At 42.6% G+C, this 14332-nt stretch overlaps 1 protein-coding gene across 1 annotated transcript in view; it reads right to left on the bottom strand.

Moving 5' to 3' along the window:
* Positions 1-14332, bottom strand: part of PLB1 (phospholipase B1) — a 604804-nt gene that overhangs the window by 280151 nt on the left and 310321 nt on the right. Inside the window, exons 30-32 of the mRNA XM_086926127.1 lie at positions 13467-13527; positions 7390-7448; positions 5095-5168 (exon numbers count right to left, since the gene is read on the bottom strand). Of these exons, the coding sequence (XP_086782253.1) occupies positions 5095-5168; positions 7390-7448; positions 13467-13527 (194 nt within the window). The remainder of the gene's footprint in view (positions 1-5094; positions 5169-7389; positions 7449-13466; positions 13528-14332) is intronic.

Here is a 14332-nt window from a genome sequence, read left to right as displayed (position 1 = left end):
TATTATGCCGTCATAGAGTGGTTGTCCTCAAGTGTTCTTGGGAATTCGGGTGGATTGAGCGGCTGTGGCGCCGAGGCTTCCTTAGATTAGTGCGAATGGGGGGGGGGTCCTTGTCTCCGTCCTTGCCTCTTCGTGCTAGGGTTAATTTAGAAGTTGTGAGTAGGGCTGTACTTGCGGCTTAGGAAAAGCTGTTGAGGTTCCTAACGCTGATCACGGACCTAGTGGAGACTGGCTTGTTCCCTTGGGATGTCTTGGTCTCCTCGCCATCTTGGGGTCAGGCAGGGGGAAGTCGAGATTCCTTTGCTATGGTGAGTTGTCTGAGCCGGGATGGTCTAGTAGGTGGGTGGCAATGGCATGTTCATTTGCCCTTTTTTTCTTGTTGGCGATTGCAGCGTTGTTGTTCTTGGCTCCGGTCCTGATTACAGTGATGCCGGGTTTGTTCCTACCGGGTGTCCCATTATCACCGCCATCTTAAGGTCAGGCGGGGGCGAGTCTTGCAGTTTCCCTGATTCCTCCGCTCTAGTGTTTCCGCCTGCATTTAGTTTGTTACATGTCATCTATACTGGTAAGCAGAAAGGCATTTTTAAGGTCGCTTGGTCTGAAGAAGCAAAAACTCAGGATTCAAAACGTAACATAGTGGTTATGGTTTACTTTACTAATAAGAAATACTTTCTATCCAAACTCTTTTTAGTAACACTAGGAAAATAAAAGACTGGGAAAATACTTAACTGTCTGACCTGTACGATGCAGTTGGTATGCAGCGCTTTGATGGCAGTTCATTGCTCGCTGTGCTATATTACGATTGCAATTATGAACTGCAATTAACAAAAGTATCTCTGTGACAAAAGCAGTAACCCACTGAGCTATGCACATAAATAGACTACTGTGACCTGCATGGTGCATGCTCTTCGCAGTAGGCATATTAACCCTCTGCTCTACTTTATGATGACTAGACATAATCCGATCGCTCCAAGCAGTAAAGTGATGGATATATAAGGAACCCATAACAATTTATTTTTAAAAACAGTCCCCCCAGCTTCGTTCTCGGTATGGTGGGGGTGACACCGGTCACATTGTCCATAAGCTGGAGTTGATTATGCTGGCTTGCTTATTTTGTTACAGTGGGACAAAATTGAAGCACTACTTCAAAACCTGCCCCCAGTAACAATAGTGTCCTGCCCTTACAGCCTCCTGGGGCAATGTTCGATGCCCGGTACTGCCAGTCAGGCCTTGGTACTGGAGGGTCCCACCTGCAACTACTGACTCAAATTAAGCACTTTAACATTCAATTGTAGCTCCTACTTCTACAAGAAACCCTTATGCTGCACAAAAATGTGGTTTTCTATAAATATTGCCCTCATATATGTTCCTCTTAAGGAACTCGAAACACTCTAGGAGTGGTTAGTGTGAGATATAACACGACTTTTAAGGGTGTGCTTATTAATTACTATGTCATATTGAGTCTTATTCTCTCCTAGATTCTGCTGTGAACAGCAGCAGGTATTGGATTTCATAGAGTTCATTTATTATTACATAACCAAAAATAATCAATCAAAATTCTTCCTTTGAAGAACATTATTTAGGATTAGTTACTGAGATCAGCAAATTCAATATTTAAAAAAAGAATTGTTTCTAGAAAAAAATTTGTAGAGAATTTCCATTACAATCCAAAAAATGTAAATAATTGATGATAAGTTATGGAATTATGGGACAGATGTACAACCCATTTTTGGGTCAGCAATACTTTGAATTTTACTATGTCCAAACTTCATTTTAGGCGTCGGTAAAGTTTTACTGAGTCCTAAAATGGGACTGTGACTGTATATGGAATTGGTATCCAATATATCAATAAATTGTAACGATACAGGGCCCAGTCCCTACCCCGGAGCTCTACCTTCTTCTGCTTCCGGGCACCAAACCGGGACGGACGTACCCGCTGCAAGTGTCAGTGGCCCGTCGATGAATGCAAAGAATTCATCTCATGTCGGCAGAGACCCCGCACCACTGCCCTCGACTGCGGCTGGTCGGCTGGCCCAAACGTGAGGCATACTTCACGACCACCATGCTCCGGGTATGGACGGAACGCAAGATAACTCAAGCGGAGGAGATATTCACAGATGGGCAACTCTGTCCCTATGAGCGGCTCATGGAAGAATACAATCTCCCTCTGGGGCAGTTTTTAACTCACTGACAGCTCAAAGAGGGCTTTCGCCCACAGTCTGACCTTTCTGCGGGCGAACCAGCGACACATCCGGTCATCCACATCATACTATGGGGGTCATTATGATCGCGGACGGACGCCATAGAGGAGGGGGGAACCTCCGCATGGCCTGCGGAGTTCCCTCCTGTGCAATTAGGATGTGACCGCCACCCTGGCGGTCATATCCTCTATTTCTAACATTGCGGCGGGTGCTGCTTCAAGCAGCACCCGCCGCAATGTTAAAAATGAAAGCTGTGCATTTGCATGCACAAAGAGGCAGGCACCGCGCGGTGCCTGCTGCTCTGTGCACGCAAATGCAGGGGGGTACCATAGGTACCCCCCATGTGCACCCCCCACCCACCCTGCACCCCTAGGGGCCCACAACGGGCCCCCAAACAAGAATCCGTATACCTTTGCACGGTGGACATGCCGCAGTGTAAAGACATTAAAATTCAGATATCCTAATATGGCTGCCGCTGTCTGAAAGACACCGCCACCATATTAGGTCTTTTCCGCCGCGGTTGTAAGCCAACCGCGGCGGAAATGCAGCGGACCTAAACCAGGACCCACAGGCCATCCTAATGTGGCGGTGGGTCTTTGGTGGGTCCGCAGAGGATTTTTCGCATCCGCTGGGCCGGCGGTGGCTTCCGCAGGCCCCGGGGATGCAGAAAATCCTCCATCATAATGTGCCCCATAATATGGGTATAGGCTGACACCTGGTTACTTCGCTATATAAGGCATTCGAGAACTGGTTAACAGACCACTGCATGCTCTTCGAGTCATTTGGGAGGACGAAATTGGGAGACAATTACATGACGGGGAGTGGGGACGAGCGCTGGAATTCCCCAAGAAAGTGTCTAGAAATGCACGTTTTAAAAATATTCAGTTTTACGTCCAACACAGAGCATATCAAACACCAGTGCGCCTGCAGCGCTTCTTACCAGATACCCCCTTTCTCTGCCCCAGATGTCACGCTCCAGATGCGCATTTCCAGCACATGTTTTGGAGCTGTCCCTCTCTTCGCCCATATTGGTCTATGGTCCTAGACACGCTCACAGAACTCACAGGACTCACGGGACTCCACACGTGGGAAGCAGTTGCGCTAGGAATACTCAGAAAACCAAAAACTCATAAGGTACAGGTCCGCTTCGCATCCTTAGCCACGCTTCTGGCCAAACGAAATATAGCCATGACCTGGCGAACTGCATCAGGCCCCCGATAGAGGCATGAGTGGGTGCGGTACAGAAGTGGGCGAAAGCAGAAGAGACAATGATGGAGGAGGAAGCTAAGGGTCTACGTAAGCATCCCATATCGCATGAATGGGCCTTACTATCCCATCAGTTTGAGCAATCACGCACGTGCACTGAACCCAATGCCTCTCAGCACGGTCTCACAAGCTCGATGGCGCGTCCCTCACAGCGAAGCATGCACGTCACTGCCCCCCGACCCCGACCGCCACGTGAAGTAGAAGCCTCCCCGCTAGACGCTACACTGTATAATACACACAGCGACACTGTCCAACAGACAGCCCTCAAACAGGGTTAGGTCATGCCAACGGCCTGTATCTAACTTGCCCCAGACACTGCCCATGATGCCTACGCCCTGACTCCCTCCCCCCCTCCCCCACACACCCCCAGTTAACTCTCCCTGGTTCCGACCGACAGCCCGTTACAGAGAGAACAAGTGAACTGCAACTACAAGTGTTCCCTTTACACACACGATGAACGCTCTTTGGTGTAATAACAAGATTATGGTTGCTCCAAATAGTGCATATTACTATGTAACGTGCTTGTATTGAAAAAAAATTAATAAAAATATTTTAAAAAATCAATAATTTGTAACAATGATAGTAGATGCAAACCATTAAAAGATTACCAGCTCGCAAGTTGGTTGGTAACACATTTGCAAAGGGGAAGGGGTATTGTATGGATCCATTCCCCTTTGTGAATGTTGAAAATGTTTCTGGGGTAGTAGGCAACGGTTATGGGGTCTAATGGCATCTCTCAAAGAAACTTTACAATTTTTTTTTGAAAGCATACCTGTTTAGGGAAATTGGTTGTTTTCCCTCAAAAAGTTTCCTTAGTCAAAGGTGATCACAGACATTGTGTTCGGCTAAGCCTTGCAGGCCACCATCCCTGTGATAGCCACTAATCTGTGTGAGTCTAAATTAGCGGCCTACCTTTTGGAAATTATTGAGATAGGCCACAAAATTACTATTCTCACATTGCGACCATTGTATTATTACATCTGGCCCCATGGTTTGTCCCAATACACTACACATGTTCTCACACATGACTTCTAAGGACCTGATTATAAGTTGCACAGTATTGGGGTACCTACTCAGGAGTTGCAAAACTCAAGGTCACGCAGGAACTCACCAATAGAAAAACATACAAACAATTCAAGTATTCCTGGTAAAGTTTAGCAAAGTAGGTAAACAAAATTAGAGAATATCTGTTGGAAATTCCATACTTTATGCTAAAACACCATTTCTTCCTTAAAATATGAGAACGTTATTAATGACATGTACAAATGTTGCATATTTCATTTTATGTTCTGTTCATTGCTGTTTTGGGAAAGAGACAAGGTACATAACTGAGCTCACATGAAGGTTGAGGCAACAAGGAACCTGCACCAAACATCTGGATTATTCCAGGGACACCCATACTCGCTTTCACACGTGCTTGTACATCAAACAAAACTAGAGACCAGAGACAGTCTCCAGCTTTACGCCAGCTGCCCCAACCCATTCTGCCCTTTTTGAGTCACAGGTTTGCTCATGTATGGAATAGGTGTAGTGATGAGCACAGGGAGAGGTGACTAAGGTAATGCAGGAGCCATACATTGACACAACTACTGATGCCTGATGTGTGATTTGAATGTAATTATATTACCTCCAGGATAAGCCTCTGTACTGAGTGAGAACATCCAACACGTTATTTGGTTTGGAACCAATCCCATTCCCAGCCTGAAAAAACATAAAGGACACATCCACCAATATTAGTCTAATAGTGCTAAAAAGCAATAAAGTTGGATAGTAGTTGCTTCTTTTTGAAAGATTAAAGTATGTAGTAAGATACTCCGACCCATAATAGGTTGTACATCAAGACGCTTGTTTAATAACATTTTCTATAGTTGGTTTGACTGTATGTGCCTGAAATATTGTCCTGTTCCTGGAAGGTTGGTGGGCAGACATTTCTCGTTCAATCAGGTTTTTGACTCAATCAATGAATGATTGTTATTAATGTTACAGTGTCAGAGTCTCACAAAGCCTGTGTGTTAAAATAGTAAATCTGTTACTGTATGAGTACGTCTGCGCTTGGTGTAGATTTCCAAACTATTTGCCCCAGGGCACTTTGGTATTACAGAAGGGGCAACAGACGCTGGTGCAGCCCCTTCTGTAATGCTGATAGCACCCACCCACATGCAGTATCTCAAGAGGGCATTGCCTCATTTGAATGGGGCGTGGCCTCATGCAAATGAGGGAATCTCTTTGCCTATGCACTCCAGCCATATTATGGATGTGGGCACAAAGTCGAAGAAGCCACCAGGAGGTGGTGCCCTGTCAGTGCGCCCCCTTAGGATAGTGTAGTACATTACAAGTTATCTTCATTATAATACATTACAAGCTATCTTCATTACAAGTTATCTTTCTAGTCTTTATGGAACTTACTTGTATGGTATTCTGTATTCTATATTTTGTGCTTTGTATGTTCTGTATTCTACTATGTGGCAGTTTACTGGTTGCTACTTTATCTTTCTAGTCTTTATGGAACTGACTTGTATGGTATTCTGTATTCTATATTCTGTGCTTTGTATGTTCTGTATTCTACTATGTGGCAGTTTACTGGTTGCTACTTTATCTTTCTAGTCTTTATGTTACTTACTTGTATGGTATTCTGTATTCTGTGCTTTGTATGTTCTGTATTCTACTATGTGGCAGTTTACTGGTTGCTACTTTATCTTTCTAGTCTTTATGGAACTTTCTTGTTTGGTATTCTGTATTCTATATTTTGTGCTTTGTATGTTCTGTATTCTACTATGTGGCAGTTTACTGGTTGCTACTTTATCTTTCTAGTCTTTATGGAACTGACTTGTATGGTATTCTGTATTCTATATTTTGTGCTTTGTATGTTCTGTATTCTACTATGTGGCAGTTTACTGGTTGCTACTTTATCTTTCTAGTCTTTATGGAACTTTCTTGTTTGGTATTCTGTATTCTATATTCTGTGCTTTGTATGTTCTGTATTCTACTATGTGGCAGTTTACTGGTTGCTACTTTATCTTTCTAGTCTTTATGTTACTTACTTGTATGGTATTCTGTATTCTGTGCTTTGTATGTTCTGTATTCTACTATGTGGCAGTTTACTGGTTGCTACTTTATCTTTCTAGTCTTTATGGAACTTTCTTGTATGGTATTCTGTATTCTATATTCTGTGCTTTGTATGTTCTGTATTGTACTATGTGGCAGTTTACTGGTTGCTACTTTATCTTTTTAGTCTTTATGGAACTTTCTTGTATGGTATTCTGTATTCTATATTCTGTGCTTTGTATGTTCTGTATTGTACTATGTGGCAGTTTACTGGTTGCTACTTTATCTTTCTAGTCTTTATGGAACTGACTTGTATGGTATTCTGTATTCTATATTCTGTGCTTTGTATGTTCTGTATTCTACTATGTGGCAGTTTACTGGTTGCTACTGCAGTGGAGGGTCCTCTCTTGACCTACTCTTTATCTTAAATAAAGAACCCTTCATACTTTACGTACTTGGCCATTGGAACTTATTTACTACAGATAGCCCTCTGGCGGGGACAAAAGGGGTCTAGGACACTCACTTGCAAGCAGGTGGAGTCACCTACAGAGTGATGTCTGTCCCCTCTTTAAATTGCGGGTGTGACAACTGCACAGTGAAACACAGATCATGTGATTAAAGCAGCCGCTCCGTATTTCACTGAATGTGCTGCCACCAGAGCAGTCCACGGTTCACAGCTGCCTTGAGCACAGCACATTCATTGTAATCCCAAAACCTTTTTGTTTTTTAATGGTTCCTTGTTTAAACTACACCTAACAAAACACTGAAGGTCACTATCAAACCATCTTATGCTCAGTTGACAAACTGACAGAGTTTACGTGAATCATTCTATCAATGCTTTTAATTTTCTTGCATACAAACTGGGAAGGTTTCTTACAGTCAAGGAATCTCCCACAGCTGCGATAACCTTCACATCAGCCGGCCTCAATGCATGGACTGAAATTCAAAACAGACACAAATGAGTTATGCAAGTTATACAGGTGGACAAACACACACAAAAAAAATTCAGACAGGTTTGTCCAGCCTTGGTCCATAGGGTGGGAGGAAGGTCAGGCTAGGCAAGAATTTCAGGATATCTACATGAGATGCATTTATAAACAAAGGCATTTTGGAGTTTGTAAATTAGCACTTCTGTAATATTCGTTTACACATTCTTACATGTCTTTCTGAATTGGCCTTAAAACATCAATAATGGGAATAAATTGGGCAGTTGAAAGATTATTTATATACAAGGAGTAAATGGAGAGGGCTGTGCCCACTTTGTTTTTTCACTAATAGGGAGGTGAACGACTCACAACGGCATGCAAGAATATGTTGAAGGGTACTGCCCTAGTACTACTTCCAGACCTTATAAATGCTTAGGTGAATTAGCCCCATTTTATCTGCATACCAGTAAATATTATACTTCGTTGATGCCCTTAAAATTTGGCATGGTTCTCCTGACACGGGCCAGTGTTGGCCTTGAAGCTCCATAACCTATAAACCCTTCTCCTTGGTCTGGTAAATGACTACACCTGGGTATGTGATGACTGCGCCCCTGGCATATGATTACTATGTTCCTGACATTTCGAGGCTGTGCCAACGGTATATCAGAAGGCAACCTTGCTTATATAGGTGTGGAAACTAAAAAAGGCTTTTATCTGAATTTGTAACTTTTTGGTATTTTATTAAGCATGCACTAATTTATTTCAATGAATTCAGGGTCATATTATCAAGGGGGTTTATCTCCGCTTTTTTGGCTTTAAAAGCCAAGAAAGCGGAGATAAAATTATCTCCCTATTACCTAGCTGTCGCTAACACCAGTTAGCGACAGCTAGTAGGAGATAGCGACCATCTTGGGCCCCACTTTGCATGTCAGTGATATTTATCACTAATGACATGCAAAGTGGGCGTGCCAAGATGTTAGCGACTGGAAACAGTCGCTAACATCGCTATCTCCTACTACCAACTTTTGGAGATATTCGCGCTAAGCGCGAATATCTCCAAAAGCTAACACCTGCCTTGAGCAGTTCTTAGCCATGTTATCCAATGGGAGGTGGATAACATGGCTAAGAGCATTAGCTCGGTAATGCATGAATTTCTCTGACTTTTCAGCGATATTCATGCATTGCGGCCGATTTTTATCGCATTTGCGATAAACCTTGGTAATACCAAGGTTTATCTGCGATAAAAATCGCTGCTGCTCAGCGGGAAATTTTTGTCTCTAACCAAGCAATAGCGATAATTATCGCTATTGCTTGGTAATATGCCCCTCAGTTTGTGTGACACCATCATTAATTTCATAAATTGCATGTCACCACCTCTTCTGAAGTGGAGGGTTTGAGATTGGAAGAAGGGATGGGGAAAGGCTGTGTGATGCCACTTTCTAAAATGACACTAGAGCAAAATACAAGCTGGTCACTTCCACAACTCTAGGCATTTTCAATAAAGTAACTCCCATGCATCTAAATTAATTTTAACATAGTCTTCAATTTCCCCTTTAGGTTCACAAAATAAGAAACGTTTATCTGAATGATGGCTGCACAGAAAGAACTGTCATGGAAATGTGTTATGGTATGGTATGTCTGAGACAGCTGACGAGTACAAGTGTAAAGATCATTAACTGTGTTGGTATGCAACATCTTAAAGTCAGGGATTGAAGCGTTTTAAGTTACCAGCATGAACCACTTCCAAGGTGATGGGTTTTACAGTCCTCCCCCACATTTAACTGCTCCTCCTCCTCTTGGTCCCTTTCTTTCTCCTCCTACGGTGGCTCGCCCTCTCCTCCCTTGTCTACTCGCCTCCCCGTCCCCCTTCACCCTCCTCTTCCTCCTGAGTCCCGCTCCCAAGCTCTGACTGAATGACCTTTAACTACATTTCCAAATAGTACATATTAACAGTACACAATTCATGAAAACATTTTTAATTGAAAAACTCGGGGAAAGGGCTGCTCAACCTCTGGTCCCAGAAACCAATTCTAATAGTGTCAAAGCAAGGTCTAGAGAGTTTTATCAATGAGAAAATTGCCTTTCATCATTCATATGGGCCTTGGCACTTGATCAGGATGCAGAGCATGGATGATAGCCAATGGACAAGTGTAATCTTGATCCCATCTAAAATACCGCAGTAGTGCATCCTAATCATTAGTAGTAAGCAATCAAATGTATTCTGTGAAATTGATATTACTGAGGAGATATTTAAAGAACTCCACCTGGAGAATGTGTGTATAGAGAGTGAATAATAAAGGCCTATGTAACATTTATATATATATGAATATGACTGGAGAAGTTCCAAAAATGTGTCCCATTGTGAGTTTAATAAGTTAGAATGTGTATGTGTAAATTAACGTTTAAACATTTATATGTTTGACAAGAATTATTTTTATGTAGGTGCATTTAGAGTGACCTCTTCATTACAATTATACATGTCTTAGAAGCTGCATTTATTGTATGTGTAGAAATGTGCATGTATTCTGTAACCTTGTGCTCTGTTAAAGTTGACTAGCGTGAGTCTCGAGAAACCAGTGCAGGTCATGCTCATGTTTAAAATCTTACAAAAGGGGATGATGAACGGAGCGTTTGAGCAAATCAAACACTCACCCCCAGTCAACTGATCTGGGTTTAATCCATCACCATATTTATCCCACTCAGCCACCCCAGTTCAGACATGGCCATATGCAAATCAGTCTGACCCTGTGCCTCATGGGAACAGTCCAGCCCGAACTGCCAAGACATGGCTTGGCAGTTCGGGCTGAACTGTTCCCATGAGGCACAGGGTCAGACTGATTTGCATATGGCCATGTCTGAACTGGGGTGGGGTGGAGTGCAAAAAAAACGATGGATTTAGGCCCAGATCTCTGTACTGGGGTGAATGTATGACATTGTTCTGCATTCTGTCCATCAACTGTGGTTTTTGCATTTGCCACCCCGAGTGGGATGGGTATGCTCAGACGTGAGTCCCATGCTCTCCACACCACTGGATTCAAGCAAGCCGGGCTGAAGATGGCTGAAATGCCAGAAACCGGTCCTCAGAAGCTTGTTTCCGGTCCATGGAAGGCATGGCTTGGCAGTTCGAGCTGGACTGTTCCCATGAGGCACAGGGTCAGACTGATTTGCATATGGCTAGTCTGAACTGGGGTGGTGTGGAGTGCACAAAAACGATGGATTTAGGCCCAGATCTCTGTACTGGGGTAAATGTAGGACATTGTTCTGCATTCTGTCCATCAACTGTGGTTTTTGCATGTTTAAAATCTAACATGTAATTTGCATTTAAACTTCAATCCAGAATGCATTTGCTTGTATATTGTTTCCAGTGCAGGTATGGAAAAGGCCTCATTAGTTAGCATAGATGGGTTTTGTTTTCATTAGATAGCAAGGTATTAGAAGACAAAGCTGGCCAGGAGAAGCACAGTAATGAGCAAGGAGGTGAATTCTCATTCTAGAGGAGAGGAAGGACAAACAAAGTTGCTACTTATCGATGTGGGAAAGGTGGTGCAAGTATCCAGTTGTGCCGGAGCTATGAAAATCTGCAAACAAGGATCTACCCTGAATGCAATTGATATACTGTGCTGAAACGTAGTGAGGAACAGAGTGAGACATTTCAGGACTTCACGGGGAGCAGATCTATGTGTCTGCTTGTGTGGCTTTATGCTATTTGAAGATTTGAAGCATCCTCTGTGTAGAGGACGACCCTCTGGGCACAGCTTATAGGTTCGCTATAAGGCATTCAAAGTTTGTTCTGATATTAAAACCAAATAAGGTGCACTTTTCAAAGTGTTTATTTAATTGAAGGTAATTGGTGTCATTAGCTTCAAAATTAGTTACTTTTCAGCATTATTTTCATGTTGGTTCATGTTCCACAATTTTTTGCAATGTTCCCAATGCATTTCGTGCACGGAGTGTACTTCGTCAGGGGAATCTAAACATCAAAGATTAAATAATCTCAGTATGAGGAAAACTTTCTACAAAGCATGTAGGTAAACAAATTTACATAATCCATAACATATGTAACTTATAATTCTTTATGCTATTTGACCCATGGTTGGAGTGTCTTCCACTGAAGACTCTGACATCTGACACCTTTCTGATTCCACCTTTGCTAAATGCTGCTTAGTATAGGTTTGTACCTTTAAGGTAGTCTACTTTGTAACATCATCTGATGCAGTTTAATGCTCAATTCTTTTTCCTGATTATTTGCATCGCCATCATAGAGTTATTTGTCTGCTATGTATTTTATAGGGTAAATCTTTTCAGGAGATTTGGACTCATTTTGTTTGTCCTGCATTTGTCCTGTATTTTTATACGATAATGTTAAGATTGGTCTATATTGATTTGTTTCTAAATGTATAATTAAACCCTACCAAACTAAGATTAATTTGTAGAGCTGATTATTGTGTGACCAAATTTACACTGTATTGAGATGTTAACAAGGGATAGTTTTCTCCCTTTACCTCTCATATTATGACCAACGGTCTGGAGATAAATGTTTGAATGGGTTCAAGCTCCATCATCAATTATCTCATGATAATACCTTCCAGAATTTTGATTAACCACATATTAATACACACAAACGTTTTCTAGTTTTATATCACTATATGGATAGCCAAAATATTATCCTGCAATAATATAATATATATATTATATTATATAATAGAATATCAACTGCCACAAAATAGTTACCGTTAGAGTAATATATAGGTGTGTAGAGATCTGCTATTCTTAACTCCACATATGCACACGTCAAAGCTGTATATATGTCAAGGGACATGGATTTGCAGTTAAGTATCAATCTTCTACTGACCTACATATATTTATCTTCATTATATTGTAATAGCCAGTATTCTTGACAACATTTTATGGCTGGATAATATGGTGGAACACCAGGTAAAATCTATGGTGCACAATATAAATTAGTGATTATTATTTTGAGGCTGAAATATCTCTGTGAAGAAGTTAGGGGCCTATTATGATGGCGGGCGGATCGCCACCGCCCGGCTGCAGTGGCGATCCGCCCACTATCACAACTACATTTGCCCCCGCCATATAACCATGGCAGGGGGTACCACGGCAGACGGAAAGTCCGTTCGCCGGTCGGCAAGCCGCACGATTGACAGCCAGGCAGAAAAGGCCCACAATATTGTGGTGGTGCCTTGCAGGCACCACCATCCATATTAAGATGCCTGCGGTGCATATGCCTTTCCATGGCGCAGACTCCGCCATGGAAAGGCATACGGGAAATCACTTTGGGGGCCCGTTGCGGTTCCCCGGGGGTGGCTGCACTTGGGGGGGTGTAGCTATGGTACCCCCTTTATTGCCACGCACAAGTTGGCTGCACCGCGCAGTGCCTGTCACGTTGTGCATGGCATTGCACAACATGCCATTTAAACATGGCGGCGGGTGCTGCTTACAGCACCACTTGCCGCAATTATAAAGATGCTGGATGCTACCGAAAGGGTGAAGGTTGCATCCTAATTGGCCCCGCGGTACCACGTACCTCTGGCGGTTGGTCCCATTTTCCGTTACGGTGGCTGCCATCGTAATGGGGCCCTTAGTGGCAGTATTTTGTGTAAGACAGTCAAAGGAGCTCAACATTCCTGAAAAATCTGACCAGGGGACAATGGCTCACGTACAAAAAGCAGAGGCATGAGAATGGGTGCACAGCAACATCACCACTTAGATCCAGGAAGAAACTGCAATGACTGATTAGTGATGAGATCAGGGTCCTTGAACAGTGAATTTTATTAAGCAAATATTAATGATCTATGAGGTACACCCCTGTTTGATTTTATCAAGATGGATTCGACAAGTTGTACTGTAATTTAATTACTTCTTAAAATTATTTATATGTGATGTATAGATAGGTTTTAATACTATATTGACGATGATGTATTATGATTTTATGATTGTTGTGCTTTTATGACTCAAACTGTCGAATAAAGCTTACTTTGACTTGAAACTGCAATGAAGTGATACGTACCAGAGGTCGGGGTTGTGTTGGACGGTGCTCTGTCTGTGCACGGCAGCTGGCTTCCATAGACCTGCAAGACAGGAGAACATTACGCCAGCTGTCGGTAGAGGAAGGAAGCCTCTCTGTTGCCCTGCCCAGAACCCTATAACTTCAGGGGCACAAAGGTAGCACACATTAGTCACAATAGTGGACAAACCAATAAATCCTACTGGATCGACCATGATCATCACTCTGATCACCTGACTTGAGCTGGCATCTACTCAACACGTTTTCTGATACCATCCTCAGCATCACAGAGAGGATTCAGCGAAGGTCTACATGGGATCATCACAATACATGGAGGGTGGTGTGCTATGCATTTGTACATTGCTCTTCTGATGCGCTCTTTATCGCTACAGACTACTAATGCCTTGTTGTTTGAATAGGCCATTTTGCTTGCTGCAAACAAATATTGATTAATTTCATTCCCGAGTCTTTAATTGCAAGAACATACAGTTCAGTGCATGGAAAAACAATCATCAACATAGATACAGTTAACAAATCCCAATTCAGTCACTACGACTAAATTACACACTCAAACCATAAAATGCTGTCAGTAGGCCAGCCTTCCACTTCCAAGCTATAATTTAGGAGCTCCTGATGTGCTGCCCACTTCCTCATAAAAACTCTTGTATGGAATTGAAGTTGTTAATTTGACATTATGAACAAATCCAATCAAATTTCAGTGGCCAGTCTGCGAAGAACTGCCCACTGATGAGCTAGCTGACCTATTGGAATTCAGCAAAAAAAAGATGCGTAGCTGGCTGGCATGTTTCGTTCAAACCCAAAGATATGAACATGCCAGGATGGAGTAATGTACTGATATATTTAGTAGT

The sequence above is a fragment of the Lissotriton vulgaris genome, chromosome 6 (assembly GCF_964263255.1).
Source record: "Lissotriton vulgaris chromosome 6, aLisVul1.2, whole genome shotgun sequence".
In the NCBI taxonomy this organism is placed as follows: Eukaryota; Metazoa; Chordata; class Amphibia; order Caudata; family Salamandridae; genus Lissotriton; species Lissotriton vulgaris.
This window is presented reverse-complemented; position numbering and strand designations above follow the sequence as displayed.